The 23,603-nt window shown below is 45.6% G+C and overlaps 1 protein-coding gene across 1 annotated transcript in view; it reads left to right on the top strand.

The window, feature by feature from the left end:
- The window catches only part of SEL1L3 (SEL1L family member 3), a 109,786-nt gene that overhangs the window by 58,216 nt on the left and 27,967 nt on the right, over nucleotides 1-23,603 (top strand). The window contains exons 10-15 of the mRNA XM_040237972.1: nucleotides 1,645-1,856; nucleotides 3,348-3,527; nucleotides 12,056-12,175; nucleotides 14,883-15,023; nucleotides 19,494-19,556; nucleotides 22,580-22,756. Coding sequence (XP_040093906.1) covers nucleotides 1,645-1,856; nucleotides 3,348-3,527; nucleotides 12,056-12,175; nucleotides 14,883-15,023; nucleotides 19,494-19,556; nucleotides 22,580-22,756 — 893 coding nt within the window. The remainder of the gene's footprint in view (nucleotides 1-1,644; nucleotides 1,857-3,347; nucleotides 3,528-12,055; nucleotides 12,176-14,882; nucleotides 15,024-19,493; nucleotides 19,557-22,579; nucleotides 22,757-23,603) is intronic.

The raw sequence follows: 23,603 nt of genomic DNA, 5'->3' as shown, positions 1-23,603 counted from the left end.
GGAGGTGGTGGGCGGGTACCTTTCCCACAGCTTAGCAAGTGAAGGTACGTGCCTCCCTGACAGGGGCAGTCAGCTGCCTATGTGCTCAAAGGGATAGGCACCAGCTCATAATCAATGGCGTGGGTCTCACAGTTTCATCCGTTGGAGTCCACTGGCTTCTGTGATGCCAAGGCAGAGGCATCAACCTCTGCCAATGACCTGCCCTTCAATCCAATCTCAGATCCTCCAGAGAGAGGTTTCCCACGTTGGAAACTTATCTCTGTTCATGCCTTTTGTGAATTTTTTGTGAAAGTCGCTCAGCCGTGTCTGTTTGCAACCCCATGGGCTATATAGTCAATGGAATTCTCCCGGCCAGAATACTGGAGTGGGTGGCCTTTCCCTTCTCCAGGGGATCTTCCCAACCCAGGGGTCAAACCCAGGTCTCCCACATTGCTTTGATGGAGTGCTGATAGAATGAGTCTCTCGTTGCCTCCTGGAAGTTGTTAGTAACATTTTAATGTGGGATAGATTGAAGAAGCTCAAAGAAGACTGTTGGACATAATTCTTAGGGGAGAAAATTTTCACTTTAAATAAGTTGACTGCATCTCTTTAAATGGAAATAGTACCTGTGCAATCCTATGTGGCTTTTTGTAACATAGCATCTAGTAGATACAGAGTAGAACTGTAAACATTTGCTGGCTGATTAATAAACGAGAGATGAATAATGTAGATAGACTTTAAAGGACTGTGACAGATTATAAGGCCTTACAACTTTCCCGTGTGGACTTAGTTTATCAATTTATGGGAGGCTAGGTGAAAGGCAGTGCCATAACTTAAAGCGATTGTATAGGGAGGTCTCTACCCATGGCAGTAAGGTACTTATTAAGACACCTGGTTGCCTATTAGCAGGAAAAAGCTGGAGCGCAGTGAATAGGACTCTTTTTCTGTGACCTACCAAGCTGGAGTCTAAGCTTGGCTCAGCCACTTGCCAGCTTTTGTAACTTTAGACAAGTTAGTTGACTTCTGTAGACTTCAATCTCCTCATCCGAAAAATTAAGACCCTAATAATAGTACTTTACCTCCTAAAATTGTTTGAATTACATGATATAATTTGCATAAGGCACTCAACTCAGTATTGGGCATTTCATAAGCCTTCAATAAAAGTTGACATTCTTTTTGTTGTATTTAGAAACCCACAAGGAAAACTGGAGGCAAAAGATGATAAGAAGGCATCTCAAAATAAGATTCTTGTGCTCAACTTTTTACAGCAGCACCTAGGATCTATTTCTGAGATAAAACACTCTCCTTCAGAGTTTTAGAGGGAAAGAAAAAATCTCTCTGGCAGTTTCGGTGGTCCTAACTTGGTGTGAGTTACACTAAGTAGATTATTCTCTTGAGGCTTTCTCTCAGCTATAGAAAGCACATCCTTTCCCCCGGGATACTAGGCTGTCATTTAGTGCCAAAGGAAAAGCTATTTACAGAATGACACTCTGGCATCCCCAAAGGGTTTGATTTACTTCCCCTGAAGGTGGTATATTTCAAGGCACTGCAGGGCCAACAATATTAATAACTCAGGTGATTTAATTGGCTCTTCCCAATTCTTTTTAAAGCCATGTCAATCCCATGGTAGTTAATTGTGTGTGCTGTGAATTGTGTTATTTACAGTGCCGAGGAACCAAAATGAATCTGTATTAGACATTGGTGGGCGGATATTCGAGAAGGCTGTAAAGAGACTCTCCAGTGTTGATGGCCTTCACCAAATTAGCTCCATCGTCCCCTTTCTGATGGATGCCAGCTGCTGTGGATACCATAAAGCATCCTACTACCTCGCAGTCTTTTATGAAACTGGATTAACTGTACCTCGGGATCAGCTGCAGGTAGAGTATTTCATGTGTCGCAGGAATATCCGTCACCTAGATTTTATTTGCAGGGTAAGGCCCTCGTGCCCGAGGTGGAACTGGACATATTCATGCTCCCTGGAGTCCTTTAAAATCTTTACACTCAAGAAAAACAGCTTAGGGCTGTGTTAAATACAGGATCTTCTGCTGGCAGTGAGTGAAGAAGTGCACTTTATCCATTTCTGGACACAGCATGGGGATACAATTGATATACTAAGGAATAGTTTGTGCAGGGCTTATCAAAATCCTATTCCTTCAAGAACAGGTGCCTCTTACCCAATTCTTGTAACTATTCTGGCTGTGGGCCCATTATTCCATATGACTTTTTAGCTTACTGGAATCATTTAGACCTCTAAGCAAACAGTTGTCACATTCAGCCTTCTACCATTAAAACAGGAGAAGGAAATGGCAATCCACTCCAGTATTCTTGCCTGGAGAATTCCATGGACAGAAGAGCCTGGAGGGCTACAGTCTATGGGGTGACAAAGAGTCAGACACGACTGAATGAATTGCACACATTAAAACAAAAGTCATACTAGACTGTTTTGTTTATGGTGTTGAATCCAAATTTCTTATGCAACTTGCTTAACATCCGGAGTTGCATTTTTATAAGTGCTGCTAAATAATCCCTGATCACATAGTTTTTGTATTTGCACCCAGGATTGTTTATCCTGGATTTGAAGAGACTCAGACTGTTTACACCCTCCCAGGTGGCTCCGCGTTTCTTTCACTTGATTTCTTTGTGTGCGTCTCTGGCTGTAGCAGCTCATGACTGATGGCGTGCTTTCCTAAGTCCCTGAGGCAGTCCCCATCGAGGTGTATAGAGAAGATGTGAGCCCTGTTTCTGCCACAAAACGACTGGTTGACCAAAGGCATATGACTTCAACTTTCTGAGCCTCTATTTCCTTAACTCTGAAATGAGGTGGTCGGACCAGTCGATCTCTAAGGACACTAACATTCTGAGAATGTGAGGTTGGAACGTGGCCCACCATTCAGATCAGCTGACCACAGATGATGTAGCTGAAGTGGGCCAGCATCCTTAGAACAGTTGGTAGATACACGAAGAGATGCTGTGAAATAAGTCAGGGGAAGACCCTGTCTTCACTGCGAGAAGAACAAAGGAATTTTCAGCTATTAGACAGTAAGGACAGATAATCATGAGAAAGCTCTTGTGACTTTTCTGAAGTTTTTCGTGTTTTTTGTTTTGTTTTTTGGCCATGCAGTGTGGCACGCAGGATCTTAGTTCCCCAACCAGGGGTAGAGCCCATGCAACCTGCTTTGGGAGTACAGAGTCTTAACCACTGGACCACCAGGGAAATCCTATCTAAAGTTTTTCTTAAAAGGCGTATTAACTTCTTTCCAGAATGACTAAGTTCATATTATAGGGGTGGGTCCAGATGACCTTTCTATGTTAGAATTTTACCACCCTTTTCTGTAATCTTGTGAACACTGTCCATTTCTTTCTAACAGGGCATGTTGTACAGTTTGGTTGGAGGCCAGGGCAGTGAGAGACTGTCTTCGATGAATCTTGGGTACAAACATTACCAGGGTATTGATAACTACCCCCTGGACTGGGAGTTGTCCTATGCCTACTACAGCAACATCGCTACCAAGACACCTCTTGACCAGCACACACTACAAGGAGATCAGGTACAAGAGAGAAATGGGTGGGAGTGGTTATGGCCCTGCTTACTAGGGCTTCCTGAACAATTTTATAAAGTGTCTGCCTCAGTGGCTGGTTTATTCACTGGCCTTCAGAGTGCAAGCATAATCCCATGCAGAGAGAAGCCCTCTCATATTCTCCAATTCATATTTCCTCACTGTGCTCTCAGGCTGAACGCAGGGACCATCCTACATCTGTGCGTGAGGAGCTTTTCATGAGTGGGAAGACTGGTATGGGGAGGGGAGATACAGCCCTGGACAGACTTTGATTTTGAAAACCATGTGCACCAGAAAGGGAGACATTTTGTCTTTGTTCCAAAATCATGTGACTTGGCAGGATCTGGAGATGTCAGGGGAGACTGAGTCAAATTAAGCGGGGGCAATAAGCCAAGGGCTGCTATCAACACGTCACAAGCAGCAGAGTTGCAGAGTCTACATATAAGAAAGCTCTATCCCTCCCTATGTTCCTGCTGCCCAGTGCCTCAAGAAGTGTCTGCCCATCACATGAGCCACAGGGCTCCAGGTGACTGACAGCAGGCAGTCCGTCCTGGATTAAGGACTGGATGAGGGGCACTGACTCCAGCCTCTCATTTTGCAGGCTCACCTATCTTTTTGACTCGTTAGGCAAGGAAATCAGTGGCTAATATCTGCCTTCAAAACATGATATGTTACACTGGACCAACTGATGGTTTGTTTCAGAAACTGCGAATAAAAGGCTATAGGTAAAGTTGATGCGGGCATGCACTGTCTATTCAGCCATTTCTGACTCTGCAACCTTACGGACTGTAGCCCGCCAGGCTCCTCTGGGCATGGGATTCTCCAGGCAAGAGTATTGCAGTGGGTTGCCATGCCCTCCTCCAGGGGATCTTCTCGACCGAGGGATCAAACCCATATCTCTTTACATCCCTTGCATTGGCAGGCAGGTTCTTTACCACCAGTGCCACGGGGGAAGCCCAAGTAAAGGTGACAGTGTAAGAATAAAAAGAAAGCTGCCTTTAAATGATGTAGATTTGCATCCAGCCGGAGTAGACTGTGACATGGTTGGCCTCTTGGCTTGTATTTTTCATAGCCCTTGAGCTAGTTGAGAAATGCGAGTAGACTGTACCAGGAGTTGATGATGTTTTTCTATATAAGGCCAGACAGTAAATATTTTAAGCTCTGATTTTGTAGTCACTATTTCAGCTACTCAGCTTCTCCCAAAGATAGTATCTAAACCAATGGGGTGCCTGGGTTTGTGCAACCAGGGACAGTAGGTTGCTGCATGGTTAGATTTGGCTCTGGTCAAAGCCATAAGCTCTTGATTTTCACCTTATGCTTGGTGAGCCTGGGGGATGGGTCAGGCTTGTGGAATCTTAGACAGAGCAGGCTAACTGGGAACCAGACCACTTACTGTTCCCCGTGCTGCTCCTGTATTACATTTAGAAACCCCCAGTGCAGGAAACGTGTGCTTCGATGATTGGGAATGAATGGTTTCTGGAAAAGAAACCTACAGTGGCCACTGCAGAGTTATGAAATAAATGACTCAGAGATACATGTTGTCAGTGAACATTAAACATGAATCAAGCTATAAAGCACCCAAAGGCTGTCTGTATAGACATTCTAATTCCTTTAGAAGATAATGATTTCTCCTGAATAAACTTGTATTCTCTCAGCATACATAGGCTATGGGCAAACTTTGACCTCAGTTTGACAGGAATTTTTTAATTTATTCATTTATAAAGTTTTTAAAGAATTATTCTGGAAACACATTCATAAAAAAATTAGACCACCAAATAATATTGTTATTGTTCTGCTAAGCTTGAATGTGTTAATAATGTCCTGTACGTATACACTTTTAGGAATTCTAATGCAGCATAAATGAGCAAGGGGAGATGGTATGTTGCTAACAAGCTCCTTTTCTTTTGAAGATTTGGCCCATGAAGTGTTATGATTATGAAAGAAAATGTTTAATTGGTCAGAACCAGAGAAGATGAATAGAGAAGATCCATCTTGCAGCTGGAAAGTCGTATGATTAAGAATCATAGATACGAATTATACAGTTAGTTGTATCATAGCTCATTTTCTTAAGAGTGTGTAATTAATGGCTTCTTGAGAATTTTAGCAGGTGTCATACATCAATTTAAATATCCTTTTGTTGAGAGATCTATTAATTCACCGGCAGCACACAACAAGGGGCTTCTCAGGTGCCACAGTGGTAAAGGATCCTCCTGTTGATGCAGGAGACACAGGAGACAAGGGTTCAATCCCTGGGTCGGGAAGATCCCCTGGAGAAGGAAATGGCAACCCACCCCAGGATCCTTGCCTGGAAAACTCCATGGACAGAGGAGCCCGGCGGGCCACAGAGAGTCAGGCATGACCGAGCACACCCACACACAGCAGATAAAAAATGAAGAGATCTGGAAAGCCAGACCTCTAAGTAACAAACCAGAGATCCATCAGTGACTTCGTTCTTGGTTCTTGTTCCATTTTTTATGTAACTTGTGGTTCCCATCACTTCTATATTAGCAATCTCTCTTCATGTCACTCATGTATGATTTAGAGGGACTCTACTTCAGGTCAAAGAGAAAGAAGACACTAATTGCTTTTTGGCTTGTTTTTGTGGCTTAATCACAAATGAGTTCCTATCATCCTTTTCGCCCTTCAGAATGTGCTCTTCTGAAAGGTTTGGTCCTCAGCCTTTTGTGTCTACACCTTCTAGAGGGCCAGGGGTCTCACACATCCCTCCCTCCAAATACTGATGACACAGAAATCTGACTCTCAGGCTGAGCTCTTTCTTACAAACCCCCATCTGCAAAAATAACCTATCACAAAGGCAACACACTCTTTCCTCCTCTCCATTCCCCCCAAACTCCTCAACCCATGACACCCCTGTCCATGCCAGGAACTGGGGAGTCATCTTCAATCCCCACATCACCCTACCTGGGGTTATAATCCCCCCATCATCCAGCTGGGGTTATAATCCCCAGCAGCTTTACACACCAACTTCTCTCTGCTCCCACTCCCATCCAGTATACAGCCACAGCCTACAACTGTCCTTTTCATCTCTCTGCTGAGCGACTATGATGGCCTCCTTTTATGGGCTGAGTATGGCATGAATTGACCGCTGAGTCCATAGGTTGAAGCCCTCCCGCCCAGTACCTCAGAATAGGGCCCTACATTAAGGAGACAGAACCTTTGAAGAGAGGAAAACATTCAATCATGAGTAGCCCTCATCCAGCATGACTGGTATCCTTACAAGAAGAGGAGGTTAGGATGAAACAGAGGGGGACCATGTGACAACACAAGTTAGGGAAAAGGGGCCTCAGAAGGAACTAAACCAGGACTTCCCTGGCAGACTCCGAGCTGCCGATGCGGAGAGCACGGGCCTGATCCCTGGGCCCACCTGCCACGTGGCCAGAACAAACGAAAGAACGACACCTGCCAGCCTCTTGATCGTGGACTGCCAGCCCCCAGGAGCACGAGGAAGTTAGTTTCCGTGGTCTAAGCCACGCCGTCTGTGGCTTTTTGTTATGGCAGCAGCTCTGGCAAATACATTTACCCCCAACTGGCCTTTCTGCCACCAGTTTTGTCCCTTTCCATGTTCTTCCCATGGAGGCCAGAAGGGGCTGACGACGGGAGGTTCTCAACCTGGCTGCACCTCGTGGGGCATCAGAGAACACCTCTGTGCTGGCTCCACCCCGCAGTCTGATCAAATTGACAGGGCGGGGTCCAGGCGTGTAGTATGGGTATATACGTCTACGCGCATGTGTGTATTTAAAACTTCTTCAGATGGTAGTAACGTGCAGTCAGGGCTGAGAAATACTGACCCGGAAGCACCAAGCCCAGCTCATTGCTTGGCACAAGAGTCATTCCTTGATCAGGTTTCTCTCTGCTTCTCCGGTCTCAGCGCTCAACAGTCCCTACTTGGCCGGCCCACTCTGAAGATGACAAGCTTTCGGTCACATCAGGCTGCCCATACCTCCTGACCCTGCCGGGTTTCCTCTGCCTGGCTTGCTTTCTCTATGCCAACCCCTCCTTTTCCCGTCTGCTGGCCCTTCCTCCTCCTGGAACACTGGGCTCAGGCATCACCTTCTCCTTGGATGTCCCCTTTGCCCTGCACCTGGGCACCCAGGCACATCCGTGCCCTCGCTCAATGATGGGTGCTGTGTACAGGATCTGAGGACTGGGCTGTACCAGTAGACTGGGAGCTCCCCAAGACAAACGCTTTGTCTGTTCACGTTGGTGATCCCAAGGCCCAGCACTGTGCTTGAAATTTAGGTGGCACTCACTGTTGACTGACAGGAGAGAATGCAGAGTAACCAGAAATGGACACAAAGTGATCGCAGTGTTTTGTTGACTCTCTGGTACTTTTTCATGTGACCAGTGATCATTGTCGACAGCAAGCACCTAGGCACTTGGCTTTCAACTCTGCCTCCCTTGCAGTCAACACCTCTTACCCCTGTTTGGGGAATCTTGGGTATTTGCTTCTGTGTCTACATCTTTACACTTGATATTCCTCTGTTCTTACTTTTAAAATCCCTAAAATGTTAAATTTCAACAAAGAACACTTAGATTCCCCGCATTGGAAGCCAGACATTGTAGCTGATTTTGAACACCCTAAGATCTGGGTTCCTCCCAGTGGCTCCTCCAGACCCTGAAGGAAGTGGTGGCTTAGGTATAGACTCAAATTGCCCTGCTGCTGAGTTCCCAGGAGTGCTGACTGAACCATTCTATTTCACAACTTCAGAGAACGTAGATGCTCTGGGAAATGGGGGCCCACTAAGAGCATTTGCTTCCCAGGTTCAAAGTCCACTAAGTCCTTTACCCTCCTTACCCCTCCCTGATCTCTGCTCCGTCTGGCCTGTCTAGTGATTGATGGCAGACAGCTGGCATGATGTAGCCTGCAGGTGAGCAGAGAGAAAGGTGGCAAAGCCTATGAAGAGTCTAGGGACAGTGTGGAGACTTCTCTGATGCTGGGTCCAAGGACGTATGAGGATTGCAGAGTCTCTGGACACCAGACTTCCTCTCACCTGGTCAGCTGGTCTTAACCCTGCAGTATAGGCTATGAACTGCTCATCCTAGAGGCCTTGATTTTATAACACAGCAACAAAAAGAACCCTTCCCCGACAGAAGCCATAGAAGATCCCAGACTGGTCAGTCTGGGACTCTGGACTCCTGCCAGCATCTCCCCAGCTCTGCCCCCAACACTCACCCCCACCGGTCTTTCTCCACACCATAGCTTCATCCAGGATTGGTCACTTTCCCATCTGAAGCATCATTCTTTGTTCTCAAAATGTTTGATGGATGAACAGTCCGACACTGCTCCCTTTTAGGGATAGTTCTTTCATCAGATGTCTTTGTAGATGGTTGACTTTCACAGAGGGCCCGGGTGTGTGGCTCTGACTGGTGCTGGTTGCCACTGTGGGGACCCCAGAGCTGTAAAGATGCGACCACCAGCCTGGGTGCGGCAGGCAATTGAGGTGTAGCTTCAAGGCCAGTTTGCCTGGATTCAGGTCCCAGGTCTGCTGTTCATAGGGTGTGAAATCTTGGATAATTCCACTCACTTCTCTGTCTCTGCACAGTTTTTCACTAGTAAAGACTGCCATGACACGCTCCACCTCACAGAGTTGATAGCGTGAATAAATTAATTCAGCTGATGTGTGCTGAGTGGAGCCCAACACACAACATGACGCTCTCAGATGTTTCCAGCCCTGACACTCCCTCCTCAACTCTGTCCCTTCCATCTTCAAAAGCGTCAAACTCTCAGAAATTCATCCCCACAACGTAAGGCTCTGAGCTGTACAAAACTGCAAACACCAACAGGAGGGCTAATATTCTAAACTGCTGTCAGCCTTTTACATGTTAGAATGAGTTCAGGACCTAAAACATGAGTTACCATTCCAGAGGGCTTCCCGTATACCAGACGCTCTGCTAAGATCTTCACAAACAATCTCATTTAGTCCTCCTGCAACTTTGCGAGGCCAGTACAGGTATTGTTTCCATTTTACAAATGGGGCAACTGAGACTCGGAGAAGCCAAAGAACTTGCCCAAAGTCAAACAGCAAGCAAGTAGTAGAGCCTAGATTTGAACCCTGAGTGTTTGTAACTCTTTTGCACTATTAAAAATAATGGCTAGTAGGTAGAGTGCTTTTGATATAGCAGATACCATGCTACACTTCATTTTTATTGATGCAGGAGCTAAGACTCAGATCAATAAAGTCAGTGGCCCAAGGCCTACAGGTAGTTAGTGGCGAGTTAGAATTCATCTCCCCTGGGGGTGATGTGAAAGATCTGATGTCACCACCATGACACTATTAGATGGAATTCATTATGTACAAAGGGAGACGATGAACCAGCCCCCCAGCTGCTTTCTCGCAGACGCATAAGTCCTTCGCAGGGTGGTGAGGCTGGGTGAGGACTATCTCACAGCCAGCTGTCCTGGGTCTGATTCATTAGTTTGAAGAACTTAGGTAAGTTGCTTAACCTTTCTGGGCCTCATTTTCCACATGTGTGAAGTGGGGATATTGACAGGGACTGTCATGAGGTTGCAAAGATTCAGTGACTCAGTCTGGACCAAGCAATCGGTCCCCACACACAGTCCTTGTTGGTAATTATGGTATGTTATCACTGCCAGAGAATGGCAGAAATACCTAAGAGTATAAATTCTTGCAGCATAGAAACTCTGTCTTCATGTGCTATGTCTTTCATTCAAGTATCATAACAAAGTTAAGAAGGAAAAAGCAAAATAAGAAAAAGAAGAAAATCAATCCCAAATCAAATATCCAACTCCCTAGTTGACAAATAAAACGTTATAGCTGAGAATTATATTATTTGAGCAACCTGAGCTTCTGCCCAATTCCAGGCTCATCGCAGATGACAGAGTAGCTCCTGGAGTTTGACCTGAAGCGCCTACTTATTGGCCTTGCAGTTAGCGAAGAATGAGATACAGACCAGTGCCCAGATAGGACTCCAGGGCTTTCCTGCTAGAAGGCGACATTGCTGGGGAGTCTCTCAGAGCCTGTCATTGGAGACAGGTCAACCTGGCTTCCAAAGCCCTCTCTGCAACATGACCTTGAGCTCACGGTTTTACCCTGTGAGCCTCAGTTCTTTGCCTATAAATTGAGGACAGTGATATTTGGGTTTCAGTCCTGCAATGAGGATTAAGTGAAAAAAATGTTTGTTAACCACCCTGCACATGGTTTCAATCAAAGGTGGCAGCATCATTATTCTACTTGTTGCTATTTGCTGGGTGGTATGTCAAGGTTAGACACCCAACAGGAATTGATACCTGTTGTGTTCTGAGTCCTAGCTCTGGTCCCAAGTCTGCCCTCTACTGCACCTAAGAGGGACCTCTGGTTGCATGTGGCCACAGAGGATGATGGGGCTGCAGGCTAGAGCTTGTGAATCTGAGTCCTTTTCTCTCTCTCTCTTTTTAATTTTGTATTGGAGTATAGTTGATTAACAATGTTGTGATAGTTTCAGGTGAACAGCAAAGGGACTCAGCCATACATATACATGTACCCATTCTCCCCCAAACTCCCCTCCTATCCAGGCTCCCATATAACATTGAGCAGAGTTCTCTGTGCTATATAGTAGGACCTTGTTGGTTATCCATTTTAAATACAGCAGTGTGTACATGTCTAAGTCCTTCCCTTCACTGACAAACAAAGGATCAGAAGGGAAATCAGGCTGAGCTTTTTGTTCTCTAAAGCTTTTTGTTCTTTGTCCCAGCCTCATCCAGAACCAATTTTTGTACCATCTGCTTGTGGCCTTGAAGCCCTTCCCAGGCCCTCTGGCATTAGATAGAGTTCATCATGTATTAAATATAAGGGGAAACTGTGAAACAACAAGACTGTTTTTTGGATAAAGAGCCAAAATTTATACATAAAAATGAGCCTTATTTTCTTCAAAGGAGGCAGATACCTGGGAGGCTGTTTGCAAGTTTGAAGCATTTTGTGAACTTTCCCCTTGGGTTCCTCCTTAGAACCTCCGGTGCATCCTTGTGCATGTACTCAAAAAGTTAATATGCCCTTTTCTTTTCAGAGCAGATTTCATTTTTGGAAATAGCCAAAAGATATTGGAGGCTGAGCCTGCTAAATAAAAAGGGTTAGTCATGCAGGATAATAATAAAACACAATAATAAGATTATACTTAAAATTTATTGATTTACCTTTTTTGATGCCTTGTATAATCTGGCCCTAAAACTGATGGCACAGAGGTGGACTTCTCAACTAGCTTGAGCAAAGGAAGAGAAAGTGGAGTAAGCTTCATCTTCCCAAGGCAAATGCTTTGATAGGAACAAAAATGCCCATTTAGATGCAAGGCATGTGATCTACTCATTTAAAAAGAATGTGATCTTATGGCATTGTGGACACACCTCATATTTCCATTTATGAGTTTTTACTTGAATAATTGCTGGTTTAAGAATAATGGCATGTCTTTTGCATGCCCAAATTACTTGAATATTTTCATTCTCCCTTCTCCCTTTCCTTTTTTCCTCTCTCCCTCCCTCCTTATATTCCTTCCTTCCCTTTTAGGCATATGTTGAAACAATTAGACTAAAAGATGATGAAATACTCAAGGTACAAACCAAAGAAGATGGAGATGTCTTTATGTGGCTGAAGCATGAAGCTACTCGAGGCAATGCGGCAGCTCAGGTAACAGTGTGGTCCACTGTCTTGGAAACTGTCTCATCCCTGATGGACCAGGATACGCTGTGATAACAAGATCTCCCAATCCTAGTGACTTAACATAGCACCAGTGTGTTGCTGTTCACACTACTGGGGGTGCCGGCGGGGGCTGTGCTCTCATAGTTCTTTAGGAGCCCAAGCTAACAGAGGAGTCACCAAAATGTGCTTCCAAAGCCATTGCCTCAGGGCCACCCTGTGACATGTCACAGCTGGCTCCTGACGCTTCTGCTCAGATGGGGCACTTCGCACATTTCATCAGCAAGAGCAAGTCATTTGGTCATTCATTTTTTTTTTTTGGATTATAGTTATTTATAACTTGCTATTACATATCATTTTTTTATATATAATTTATTTTTTTTACTTTACAATTCTGTATTGGTTTTGGCATACATTGACATGAATCCACCACGGGTGTATGTGCGTTCCCAAACATGAACCCCCCTCCCGCCCCCCTCCCCACAACATCTCTCTGGGTCATCCCCGCGTACCAGCCCCAAGCGTGCCATATCCTGCATCGGACATAGACTGGCATTTCGATTCTTACATGATATTATACATGTTTCAATGTCATTCTCCCAAATCTTCTCACCCTCTCCCTCTCCCACTGAGTCCAAAAGTCCGCTATACCCATCTGTGTCTTTTTTGCTGTCCTGCATACAGGGTCATCATTGCCATCTTTCTAAATTCCATATATATGTGTTAGTATGCTGTATTGGTGTTTTTCTTTCTGGCTCACTTCACTCTGTATAATCGGCTCCAGTTTCATCCATCTCATCAGAACTGATTCGAATGTATTCTTTTTAATGGCTGAGTAATACTTCATTGTGTATATGTACCACAGCTTTCTTAGCCATTCATCTGCTGATGGACATCTAGGTTGTTTCCATGTCCTGGCTATTATAAACAGTGCTGCAATGAACATTGGGGTACATGTTTGATTTCTGTCTTTATTTCTGGTTCTGTTGGGTCTTTGTTGCTGCACGGGCTTTTCTCTAGTTGCCGAGCGTGAGGGCTACTCTCTAGCTGCGGTGTGCGTGCTTCTTGTTGCCGTGGCTTCTCGTTGCAGAGCTTGGGCTCTAGGGCGCACGGGCTTCAGCAGTGGTGGCGCAGGGGCTTTGTTACTTGGCATGTGGGATCTTGTGGGATCAGGGACGGAACCTGTGTTTCCTGCATTGGCAGGCAGATTCTTTACCACTGAGCCACCAGGGAAGCCCAGTTGGTCGCTCTTGACATTGAGTGCAGTCAGATCTGCACCCGTTGGAGAGAGAGTCACAGGATTTATGATCAGCCCCAAGACGCCATCAGACATTCTAGTGCATCAGCTATATAGATATAATGATATAAATCATTTATATAGGGCAGTTCTTCAGGGTCTTTGTTTACCTTTGGCCAATTATCTGGTTTCTTTTTTCATACTTGACCTACCCTAGGACCCTCCCCTGTGTGTGTCACTGTTTCCAAGATGGATTGAGGCCTATGGGGTGGCCTTGGCATCACATATTATGGGGTGGTGCCTCCTCCTTTTGCTCCCCAAGGCGCTTTCTGCACATGTGCAGTGTCTCTCTTGCCCCAAGAATGGGAAATATATGACCTCGTGATCCTTTACTCAAACAGGGTTTAGCCCCTCTCTTCCTGCCTTGTCTGCTATCTTAAGGTGTCCTCAGGAGACAAAGCCTGCCTATTTACCCTGTTTCTGTTGTTATTTCTGTTTCAGTATGCAGACAGGAGGCTGGTTGTAAATATCTAACCAGGAGCCCACCTACCTCCTGTCTCAGGAAATGCAAACAGGAGGCCAGCTGTAAATGCCTAGCCTGGAGCCCATCTATCTCTTGCCTCATAGGGAGATGCCCTGACGGCCACAGATGTGCACAGGCATGCATGCCTCACACTGGGCCCAGAAGACAGACAGTGACTCCCAAAGGGAAGGGCATTTCGAGAGAGGAGACAGTACGGTTGTTGATCCATCAGCTCTGACCTGGGTGTAGTACATTCATTCACATACACACACACCCACATCCCCCTGACACACATCATTGTGTTAATAACTTGTATTTAACCCAGTACACCTTTAGGGCTCTGGTCCCCAGTAGAAAGATAGCATGTGTCCACCTAAGTCTCGGTTCTCAATATAAAAACATTTTAAACTAGGTTTGCCTTACCCTCTTTAAAAATCTCATATGTTACATATTACGGCTTCCCAGGTGGCTCAGTGGGTAAAGAATCCTCCTGTGATGCAGGAGGGTGAAGGGTGAAGTCGCTCAGTCGTGTCCGACTCTTTGCGATCCCATGGACTGTAGTCTAGCAGGCTTCTCTGCCCATGGGAATTTCCAGGCAAGAGTACTGGAGTGGGTTGCCATTTCCTTTTTCTCCAAGGGATCTTCCTGACCCAGGGATCGAACCCAGGTCTCCTGCATTGCAGGCAGACGCAGGTTCAATCCCTGGGTCAGGAAGATCCCCTGGAGGAAGGCATGACAACCCACTCCAATATTTTTGCCTGGAGAATCCCATGGACAGAGGAGCTTGGTAGACTACAGTCCATAGGGTCATGAAGAGTTGGACACAATTGAGCCACTAAGCGCACGTGTGCACACACACACACACACACACACACACACACATATATGTTAAGCATTTCACAGGAAAGTCATTGTTTTAAATTGCTACTGTCTTAAAGCAACGGTTGGCCCAGATGCTGTTCTGGGGCCAGCAAGGTGTGGCCAAGAACCCGGAAGCAGCTGTCGAGTGGTATGCCAAGGGTGCCCTGGAGACTGAGGACCCCGCATTAATATACGACTACGCCATTGTGTTATTCAAGGTAAGAATCACTCAATTTGTGCTGAGGTTGCAAAATTCCTATCAGATTTCCTGAGCAGTTTGATGTAGGCGTGCAGGCAAACAGGGAGCCTGTAATCCAAGAACCTCGGAATCTGCTTCTGTCAGGCTGGATGGAAAGGGGTATTTGCTGAAACGGCAGAGTCAGAAACAGTTCCCTGGTCTTGTTTTTAATCATTAGTCTTAGGTTTGGCACCTGAATTCTCTTTGCTTTTGTAAGCACTGTGGCATTCTGGAGGAGACACCCCATATTTTACGGATTGGTACATTGCTGGCAGCCCCCAAAGGTGCTGCAAGTTCTCTTATCAGGCAGAGCTGTCGCTGAATTACAGCTGAGATGAAGTGCGTATTTGGCTGGATCCCAACAGTCTCTCTGATCAAAACAAAGATCTTGGTTTTAAGCCAACAGGAGAGCAGGGGAATGGGTGAGAGGACCATTAGCTCAGGAGAAAGAAAATGGAGTTCAAATCCCTCCCCTGCAACCAGCAGCTGCATCCTTGGACTTATCTGACCTCATCAGTTCAGTTCAGTTGCTCAGTCGTGTCCGACTCTTTGCGACCCCATGAATTGCAGCACGCCAGGCCTCCCTGTCCATCACCAACTCCCGGAGTTCACTCAGACTCACGTCCATCGAGTCAGTGATGCCATCCAGCCATCTCATCCTCTGTTGTCCCCTTCTCCTCCTGCCCCCAATCCCTCCCAGCATCAGAGTCTTTTCCAGTGAGTCAGCTCTTCGCATGAGGTGGCCGAAGTATTGGAGTTTCAGCCTCGGCATCAGTCCTTCCAATGAACACCCAGGACTGGTCTCCTTTAGGATGGACTGGTTGGATCTCCTTGCAGTCCAAGGGACTCTCAAGCATCTTCTCCACCTCTTCACATGAGGCGGCCAAAGTACTGGAGTTTCAGCTTTAGCATCATTCCTTCCAAAGAAATCCCAGGGCTGATCTCCTTCAGAATGGACTAGTTGAATCTCCTTGCAGTCCAAGGGATTCTCAAGAGTCTTCTCCAACACCACAGTTCAAAAGCATCAATTCTTCAGTGCTCAGCTTTCTTCACAGTCCGACTCTCATATCCATACATGACTACTGGGAAAACCATAGCCTTGACTAGATGGACGTTATGGGACTCTGGTAATGACCACAGGTTGAGTGAAAGAACCTAAAGAAGGGACTCCAAGAACTGCAAAATGCTTTATGGAGTAACAATAGTTTACTTCGATTGATGCAATGCTTATTACCTGATGTACATTCAGTCTGCAAGACAACCTTGCAAAGGTAGCTATCGTGGTATATGATGATCTCTGTTTATGTGTGTGCTAAGAGAAGCTAAGAAAGGATTTTTAACTTACCCAAGGGTTTCCCAGATGGCGCTAGTGGTAAAGAACCAGCCTGCCAATCTAGGAGCCTTAAGAGACACGGTTTCAATCCCTGGATTGGGAAGATCTCCTGGAGAAGGGCATGGGAACCCACTCCAGTATTCTTGCCTAAGGAGCCCCATAGCCAGAGGAGCCTGGCAGGCTACAGTCCATGGGGTTGCAAAGAGCTGGACACTACTGAAGCAACATAGCACGCACATACACGTACAAGATTGTACAGTTGGTACATTTCAGACCTGGGATTGGGATCCAGGCAGTCTGGCTTCAAAGTCTGTGCTCTTCACCCCTGAACACAGAGACATCAATTCATCCACCTTGGACAAATAGAAAGCTTTTAGCTCTACTAAGGAAAATCTTGGTGGCTATGTCCAGGCCCAAAGGAGGCAGCTGCCCACAGACAGCAAGTGGGCTGTCAAACAAGGACTTGGATGCACATGGCCGGGCTCATCTCCAGAACCACAGTTGTGGTCGCTCACTGATTAACAGCCATGACTCTTGCTACATCTCTAGCCCTCCAAGTCTTAAAACCTATTGGTTGTTACGGTTTCCAAGTTTAGAGCCCAGACTTTTTCTTTGTAGTTGTTAAATCAACATAGAAGTGGTTTGACTCTTAGCCATATGCCAGTGCATTTGTGTATTTATGTAATACACACCCATTCAGGGCTGACAAAACGCCAGGCTCTGCACTAGATGGAGGGACGTATGGATGCATGCGCCACGTCTCTGATCTCTGGAGCCTCAGACACTCATGGGGAAGACAGGACTGAGACAGGTGCAGAGGAGAGGCACCGGTCCACCGGAGTTGGGGCTGGTTATTGCCCAGAGTGCAGAGAAGATAAAGGCATGACTCAGGCATTATTTCTGCCTACCAGGGAGCTTGAAATCTAGAGGGAAAGCCAAAGATATAAATATATGACATGGGAGGTGACAAAATGTTTCTTCAGGGTCGGATTTCTGAAAGTTTTTTTGGTTTTCCTACATTCTAAGTTATCTCTGAGTGGGAGGAAGAAAACCCATTATCAACATCTAGAGAAAGATTTTTACCTCTGGCCAAAGGTGTCTTTAAGTATTTTCAGTGTAAAAAAAAAAACCTCATACAAAAAAATGAACTTTCCAAACAGGAAGAAGGGCAGTGTGCACTCGGCTTATTGTTTTGTGTGGATATTTGGCTTATTGTATTCAAAAATGGTGCCATGATGATGGTTGTAGTTTTTCCAAGACGGTCAAGTCAATCCCATTTTACATATACCTGAGCATGGAGCTTGGACTTTTACTGCAGCTACCGTCCTCCATGAATTCATCCAGTGGACATCACTGAGCGTTTGCTATGCATCAGGACTTTGTATGTTTCTTCTAACAGCTTCCAGTGCTACTCAGACTTGTGCAGAGTATATAGTCTTTGTGCAAGAAATCATCCCACTTCTGATTATGTAATTACACTGGGAAATCCCTGATCTAGAAATGCGAGTATCTTGAGTTCTGTTTGCAGATCTAACTAAGAGGCTTTGGGTTAGTCAGCCCCTTTGGGCCCCAGTTTTATTCCTTCCAAACAAAGAAGCTGGAGAAGATAAACTTTGAGTGCATCCAGGTTCTAACATTCTGTCATCCTGATGGTTCTGATCCTTTCTGCAAAGTACAAAAAAGTTGTCTCATTGCCCTGTCTAGTTACTCCAAATAGCCTTCATGTCCTTTTCTCTTTCCTCTTCCTCTAATTAAACGAAGTAATGGTCCACTTCTGAAAAATAGTTTCATCTTGCATCCTGCTTCAGCTCATCGCTTTTTATTAAATAGGTAAGTTAAAGGCGAGTAGAAACTCAGTGTATGTAATTTAACCTTTATTGGATCCACTGTTTTACTTTGGGTCCCAGAACTCTAAGGACAGATTCTGCAGCTTGTTGTTTTCGTATTCTGTAAGGAGATTGTGAATCATTTTACTTTCTCAGCATGGAAATGACAATATACAGGAGAAAATACAGCATGGCAGTTATAAACCTGAACTCTGGAGCCTGGGTTCAAATCTTGCCTCTGTTCCTCATTCCCTGTGTGCCTCTGGGTTGATTTCTCAGACGAGAATGATAGCAGCACCACGGCTAGGGTCGGGAGGATTAGATATAGCAGGAGAGCTCCTGGCCCAGGGTAATTAACGTAGGAATGTTTGCTAGTGCTGTCTTCATTACTAGAGCTGAGTATTTAAATAGAGTTAATAGTTGTAGTCATTGCAAAGCCCTCTGACGTTATATCACATGTGATGTAGGGGTCAAAAGTAGGCTCTAAGTGAGCTTGGAAGCATCAGGGTTTTCATCCAGTCTTCTCACCTACCCTCTTCGTGGTCAGAGCCACGTCGAGAGAGCCCTCAGCGACTCCTCCTGTCCCGCCCTTGGACCCACCATTTTCCCACGTGGTCCCGCGGACACCCCAGAGTGGTCCCATGAAATTCTGCTCTTAGGACAAGAACCCCAAAGCCATTTCTCTCGTGATCCACAAAACGCGTCTGCTGGAAAAACTTGATTTTGCTGGAGGAAGCTTGTCAGTCGTCAGTGTCTAAAGGAACTGATTCTAAGGGATCCTATCTCTTTCACCACTGACCTTCCAGCTGTTTCTGAAGTCACAGAGGTCCACCATGGGGACTCCCACATGGAACTGGGATAACTGAGTTGTCCCAGCCTGATAAGTCTTGACTGTCCGACACAGATCAAGTGCTTTATCTGACTCACACGTTAGGTAATCCCCAGAAAAACACAACCAGAATGACCAGACTCATGTAACCTTATTCATGGCTTCTCCAAGCTGCACCAGTGGATTGACGAGAGTGTGATTCACCTAATGATCAAATGGGGAATTTTGTATGATGCTTAACAGGAAGGGGGAGGGTTGTTGTCACTGTTCTACAAATATACCCAAGATGATGATGATGACATAATAGCTCTGCATGTGGAAATCTTCAAGATTAGGTTTTTCTTTGGCAGGGCCTGGGCTTCTGTTGGATCTTCTGTTGAACACTGGCGGATCGGTGTGATGGTTTTGCGTGCATTCTGTGTTTATTTTTTTTTGTGATCATTGCTGTTTATTGTTGTTTAGGGTCAAGGAGTGAAAAAGAACAGACGGCTTGCCTTGGAGCTGATGAAGAAAGCAGCTTCCAAGGTAACACTTGTGCATATTGTCAGAGGGAAGCCTTTGCCTACACATACCCACCCATGCATTTATAAGTCTAGGAGAGTGAATGGCCAGCCTTCCAGGAAGGTAGAAATACAGTGAGGAGGGAGGGGTCACTAGCATTGCAGCGATTAGTCATTTTTGAGCTACAACACATACATAGAAACCTGCACAATGGGGATGACAAACTTCAAAAGGCGAACTCACTTTCCAGTCAATAGAATTCAGACTGATTTTGTTTGAAGGCTAAAATTATAATCAAGGGCTGCCCTAATAACAAGCAGCAGCAGGGGCTCCTTGAAACTGAATGGATATAAATGCCAATGAATTAGGAAAACCAAAAGCCTGATTCCTCTGAATCTTGAATCCTCTGGATTAACCCTGTCATGTCCAGTGCTCATTTCCTTCTCTGTGCTTTAATAAAAGGACTGTTTATCAAGTTTATTGCTGGGTTTAGAAATTATTTTCTTTTTGTCACTATTTACTCTTCAAAGTAACCTTCAAGCCAACTAGTTTCAGTATCGCAGTACAGAATAGAGGTTGTAATATTGCTTGTGAGGGGATACACACACACACATACACATAAGCAGGGATGCACAACGTATCCCTCTGTGCAAACACCCCCCCATGCATGCACACTCACGTGCACACTCACATGTGCACGCATACCTATTTGTAAATAAATGGATTGATAGAAACCACTGTGACTCTACAACCTAGACAGAGTCCTTTATAGCCCTTCAGGCTCTTGAATGTACCTTCATCCCAAGGCTGCTAATATTTGCCCTAACTACAACGATTCCTCAAGTAACCATGCCGATTTTCCTTCCTCGCTCGCTTTTCTTAGGAAGCTTAGAGTGTCTATTTTTCCTGTAGACTAGGAAGTTGGAGCATGTAGTCAGAGTCAAGAGGCTTTTTCTCCACCTGTGTGGTCTCAAGGGGGCACATCACCCAGGAGACAGTGGGCTGAAACACACACCAGCTCCCAACCCTGACAAAGACTGTAGTGCAGAAATAGAAAAGCTGCTTAATGTTGGTCATTGAGGGCAAGTTCTAGAGCACCCTAAAATGGGGCTTCCTGGCAGGTGTGAAATTTGCATCTCTTTAGCATGCCAGTGGTGAATTGTCGTCTAAGGTGCTTTATTCGGAGCATGCTTTTAGCAGAGCTGAGATGAATATTAGAGGAAATGCAGTTTTATAGCCTGGAGTACTCACATTCTTAAGAGTGTTACATGATTCTCACTTATTCATTTGGCAGGGAGTTATTAAGCCCTTACTCTTTGTCAGGCACCGTGGTGAAGCACAGAGTTTGATGTCTGGAATTAGCTAAAAGTCACTTGAAGGTAAATCTGCAGATATAGCTGGAAATGTCCACAATAAGGTGTGAGCATGAAGAAATAAAACAAGATTTCCTGTGGGGCTCCTGACCTGGGTCCTAGTACAATTTCTAAAGAAAGTTCTGCTGATGTTTTGAGTGATGACAGGTACCTTTGAATAAACCTAGGCATATGGAGGTGAGCAGTACAGAAACCATCTTGATGTAAATTCCATAGGCTTATTCCAAAGCTGGTTCTTGCCACTTCATAATATGGCGTGGTCTGTCACTTCACGGAAATACATTCATCCTGCAACTTCTCAGGAGGCTGCCTTGCATCTGGTACCACCCGAGGCTCAGGAAGAATATTTCCATGACTGATCCGCAGCACTGGTACTGTGCCAAGTGTCAGCAATCTTGAGGGCCTGTGAGTCTGAGCACTACCCTCAGTGTAGGATTGGATTCTGTTTTGTGCGTCATCAGCATTCAAGGGAGGGCTCTCATTCATTTCTCAGGTATTTATTGAGCACTTACTGTATGCAAGTACTAACAAAGGTGCTTGGAATACAAAATAAAGATCCTTGCCCGCATAGAGTATCTATTCCAATGGGCTTTGTCAGTTTCTTTCTCCTGGTCTTCCTGGCACCTGGAGTCCAGTGTAAAAACTAAAAGGGTTTTGGGAGCCCTCGCAGATAAAAAGGCTGCAAGCTGGGATCTTGGCATCCATAGCTGAGGGACACCTGTTCTTCACTTCTCAAAGGGGAGGGGAAAGAGATTTTGTTCCACACTTGGACTCTTAACCTGTCTCACAGATGCGAGGGCACTCACCGTTTGCCCCTCTAATCCTTTTTTCACTTGCTTGCCCATGGTCTTGTTGATCTGGCAGGAAAGCAGGAATGAGAGACCCGAATGTCCAGGTTTGCACACTTACACCCCCACAGGGCTCCTAAGCCTTCGACAGCCAGGCTGGAAGCTACTGTATAGATGCAGGTGGGAGCACCTAGAGGGAGCAGAAGTGGGCCCCTGAGAGCACGGATCAGCAAGAACAAGGAGATTTGAGACTAGACTCACAAGAACCAGCCCTTCTGCAGTACAATCCCAGGTTTAGACACAGTCCTGAAGCCACCCTCCCTTCTCCGTCCCCTCCCCTCTGCCTCAGGCCCAGCCACCTACCTGTCTGCTAAGCAGACCCATAGCCCCTGACCTTTACAAGCAGACCATTGCGGCTTCTTCCCTCAGATTATTTGTTGGTGTCCAGTGCAGAGTAATCAACAGACGGCCGGCAGGTCACCTAGAAACCAGCCCAGCCAGGCCAGGTTCTGGCCTCCTGTCGCAGCTGAGTGCTTGTGAATTTGAAGGGCGTTGCTGATACTCAGGACAACACAAGGCCTTCTGTAGACAAGGGCATTGTGAAACAGTTCACAGGGGCTGAGTAATGATTCAAGGCCAGCATCATTGCCGAGGTGGAAGGCAGAAATCCCAACAGCAGGCTGGTGAAGTCCTCCTGGGAAGATTTTGAGGTGGCCTCATGTTTTCCAACATTTAGCATTTCTTTAGTGCCATCTGGCCCCAAAAAGAGACAGGAAAGGTTTTTCTCAGACTCTGGCAGAATGCTTTCACAACAACTGATTCTCTTTAGAGAATTTTTCATTAAAAAAAAAAAAAGTCATTTCTTTCTTGTTGTTCTAAAATCCAGGGGTTGCATCAGGCAGTCAACGGCCTGGGATGGTATTACCACAAATTCAAGAAAAATTATGCCAAAGCGGCTAAGTACTGGTTAAAAGCAGAAGAAATGGGGAACCCAGATGCCTCATACAACCTTGGAGTCCTGTACTTGGATGGCATTTTCCCAGGAGTTCCTGGAAGGAATCAGGTAAGCCTTGTGACCAGCTGTGCAGCTGGTCAGACACTTGGTCAGGAAGCAGGTGTACTATGCGCCCAGCCCAGTACAGACACCACCCGACATACAGATCATGAGCTCAAGGAACTCAAGGGCCCAGTTAAGAAGACAAGAGAGTGAAGAGCAAAAACCGGCATTAGCCAAATGCCAAGTGCGTTCTAATCGCTGTGACCCAAGCAGTTCTGGAAAGGGGAAATAAGGAAAGCCAAAGCAGTCAGGAAGGCTTCATGGAGGAGGAGACTTGCACTGGGGAGAGGAGAGGGAGATGATGCGAGACAAGAATAAGAGAGATGGTGCAGAGATTGATCACTGATTTTACTGGAAGCAAAGCGCGCTGTGTCCAGAAAGGATTGCCAGGTATGAGATCGGATTGAATAATAATAATGTAAATAGCAATGGCAGTCTTCAGTGTTTGCTGAACACTTCCTCTGGGCCATACACGCATAGATACTTTCTGTGTGCCATCCCATGTCATCCTAACTACACTCTTGGAATACAAATGTTATTACATCCATTTAACAGAATAAGCGACCAAGGCTATGAAAGGTTTCATAACTTACTCAGACGTCAGACATTGGAGTGGAGTCAGGACCTGGTTCCCATGTGAAATGGAAGCCCCTCGTTATTGATAATAATGTTAATGGTGGTAATAACAATCTGAGCACCATTACAGTCAACAAATTAACTGAACACCCACCCTCTGCCAGGCACTCTTCTGGGCAGTGGTGGTTACAGCAGCAGACAGTCTCTGCTTTGGGGAAGCTTAGAAGCTTATATTCCAGTGGGACAGAAAGATGGTAAGCAAAGATAGAGCATGAGG

This window comes from Oryx dammah, unplaced genomic scaffold (genome assembly GCF_014754425.2).
Source record: "Oryx dammah isolate SB20612 unplaced genomic scaffold, SCBI_Odam_1.1 HiC_scaffold_3, whole genome shotgun sequence".
NCBI classification, from domain to species: Eukaryota; Metazoa; Chordata; class Mammalia; order Artiodactyla; family Bovidae; genus Oryx; species Oryx dammah.
Note: the sequence above shows the minus strand (reverse complement) of the source record. Positions and strands in the feature narration are given on the sequence as shown.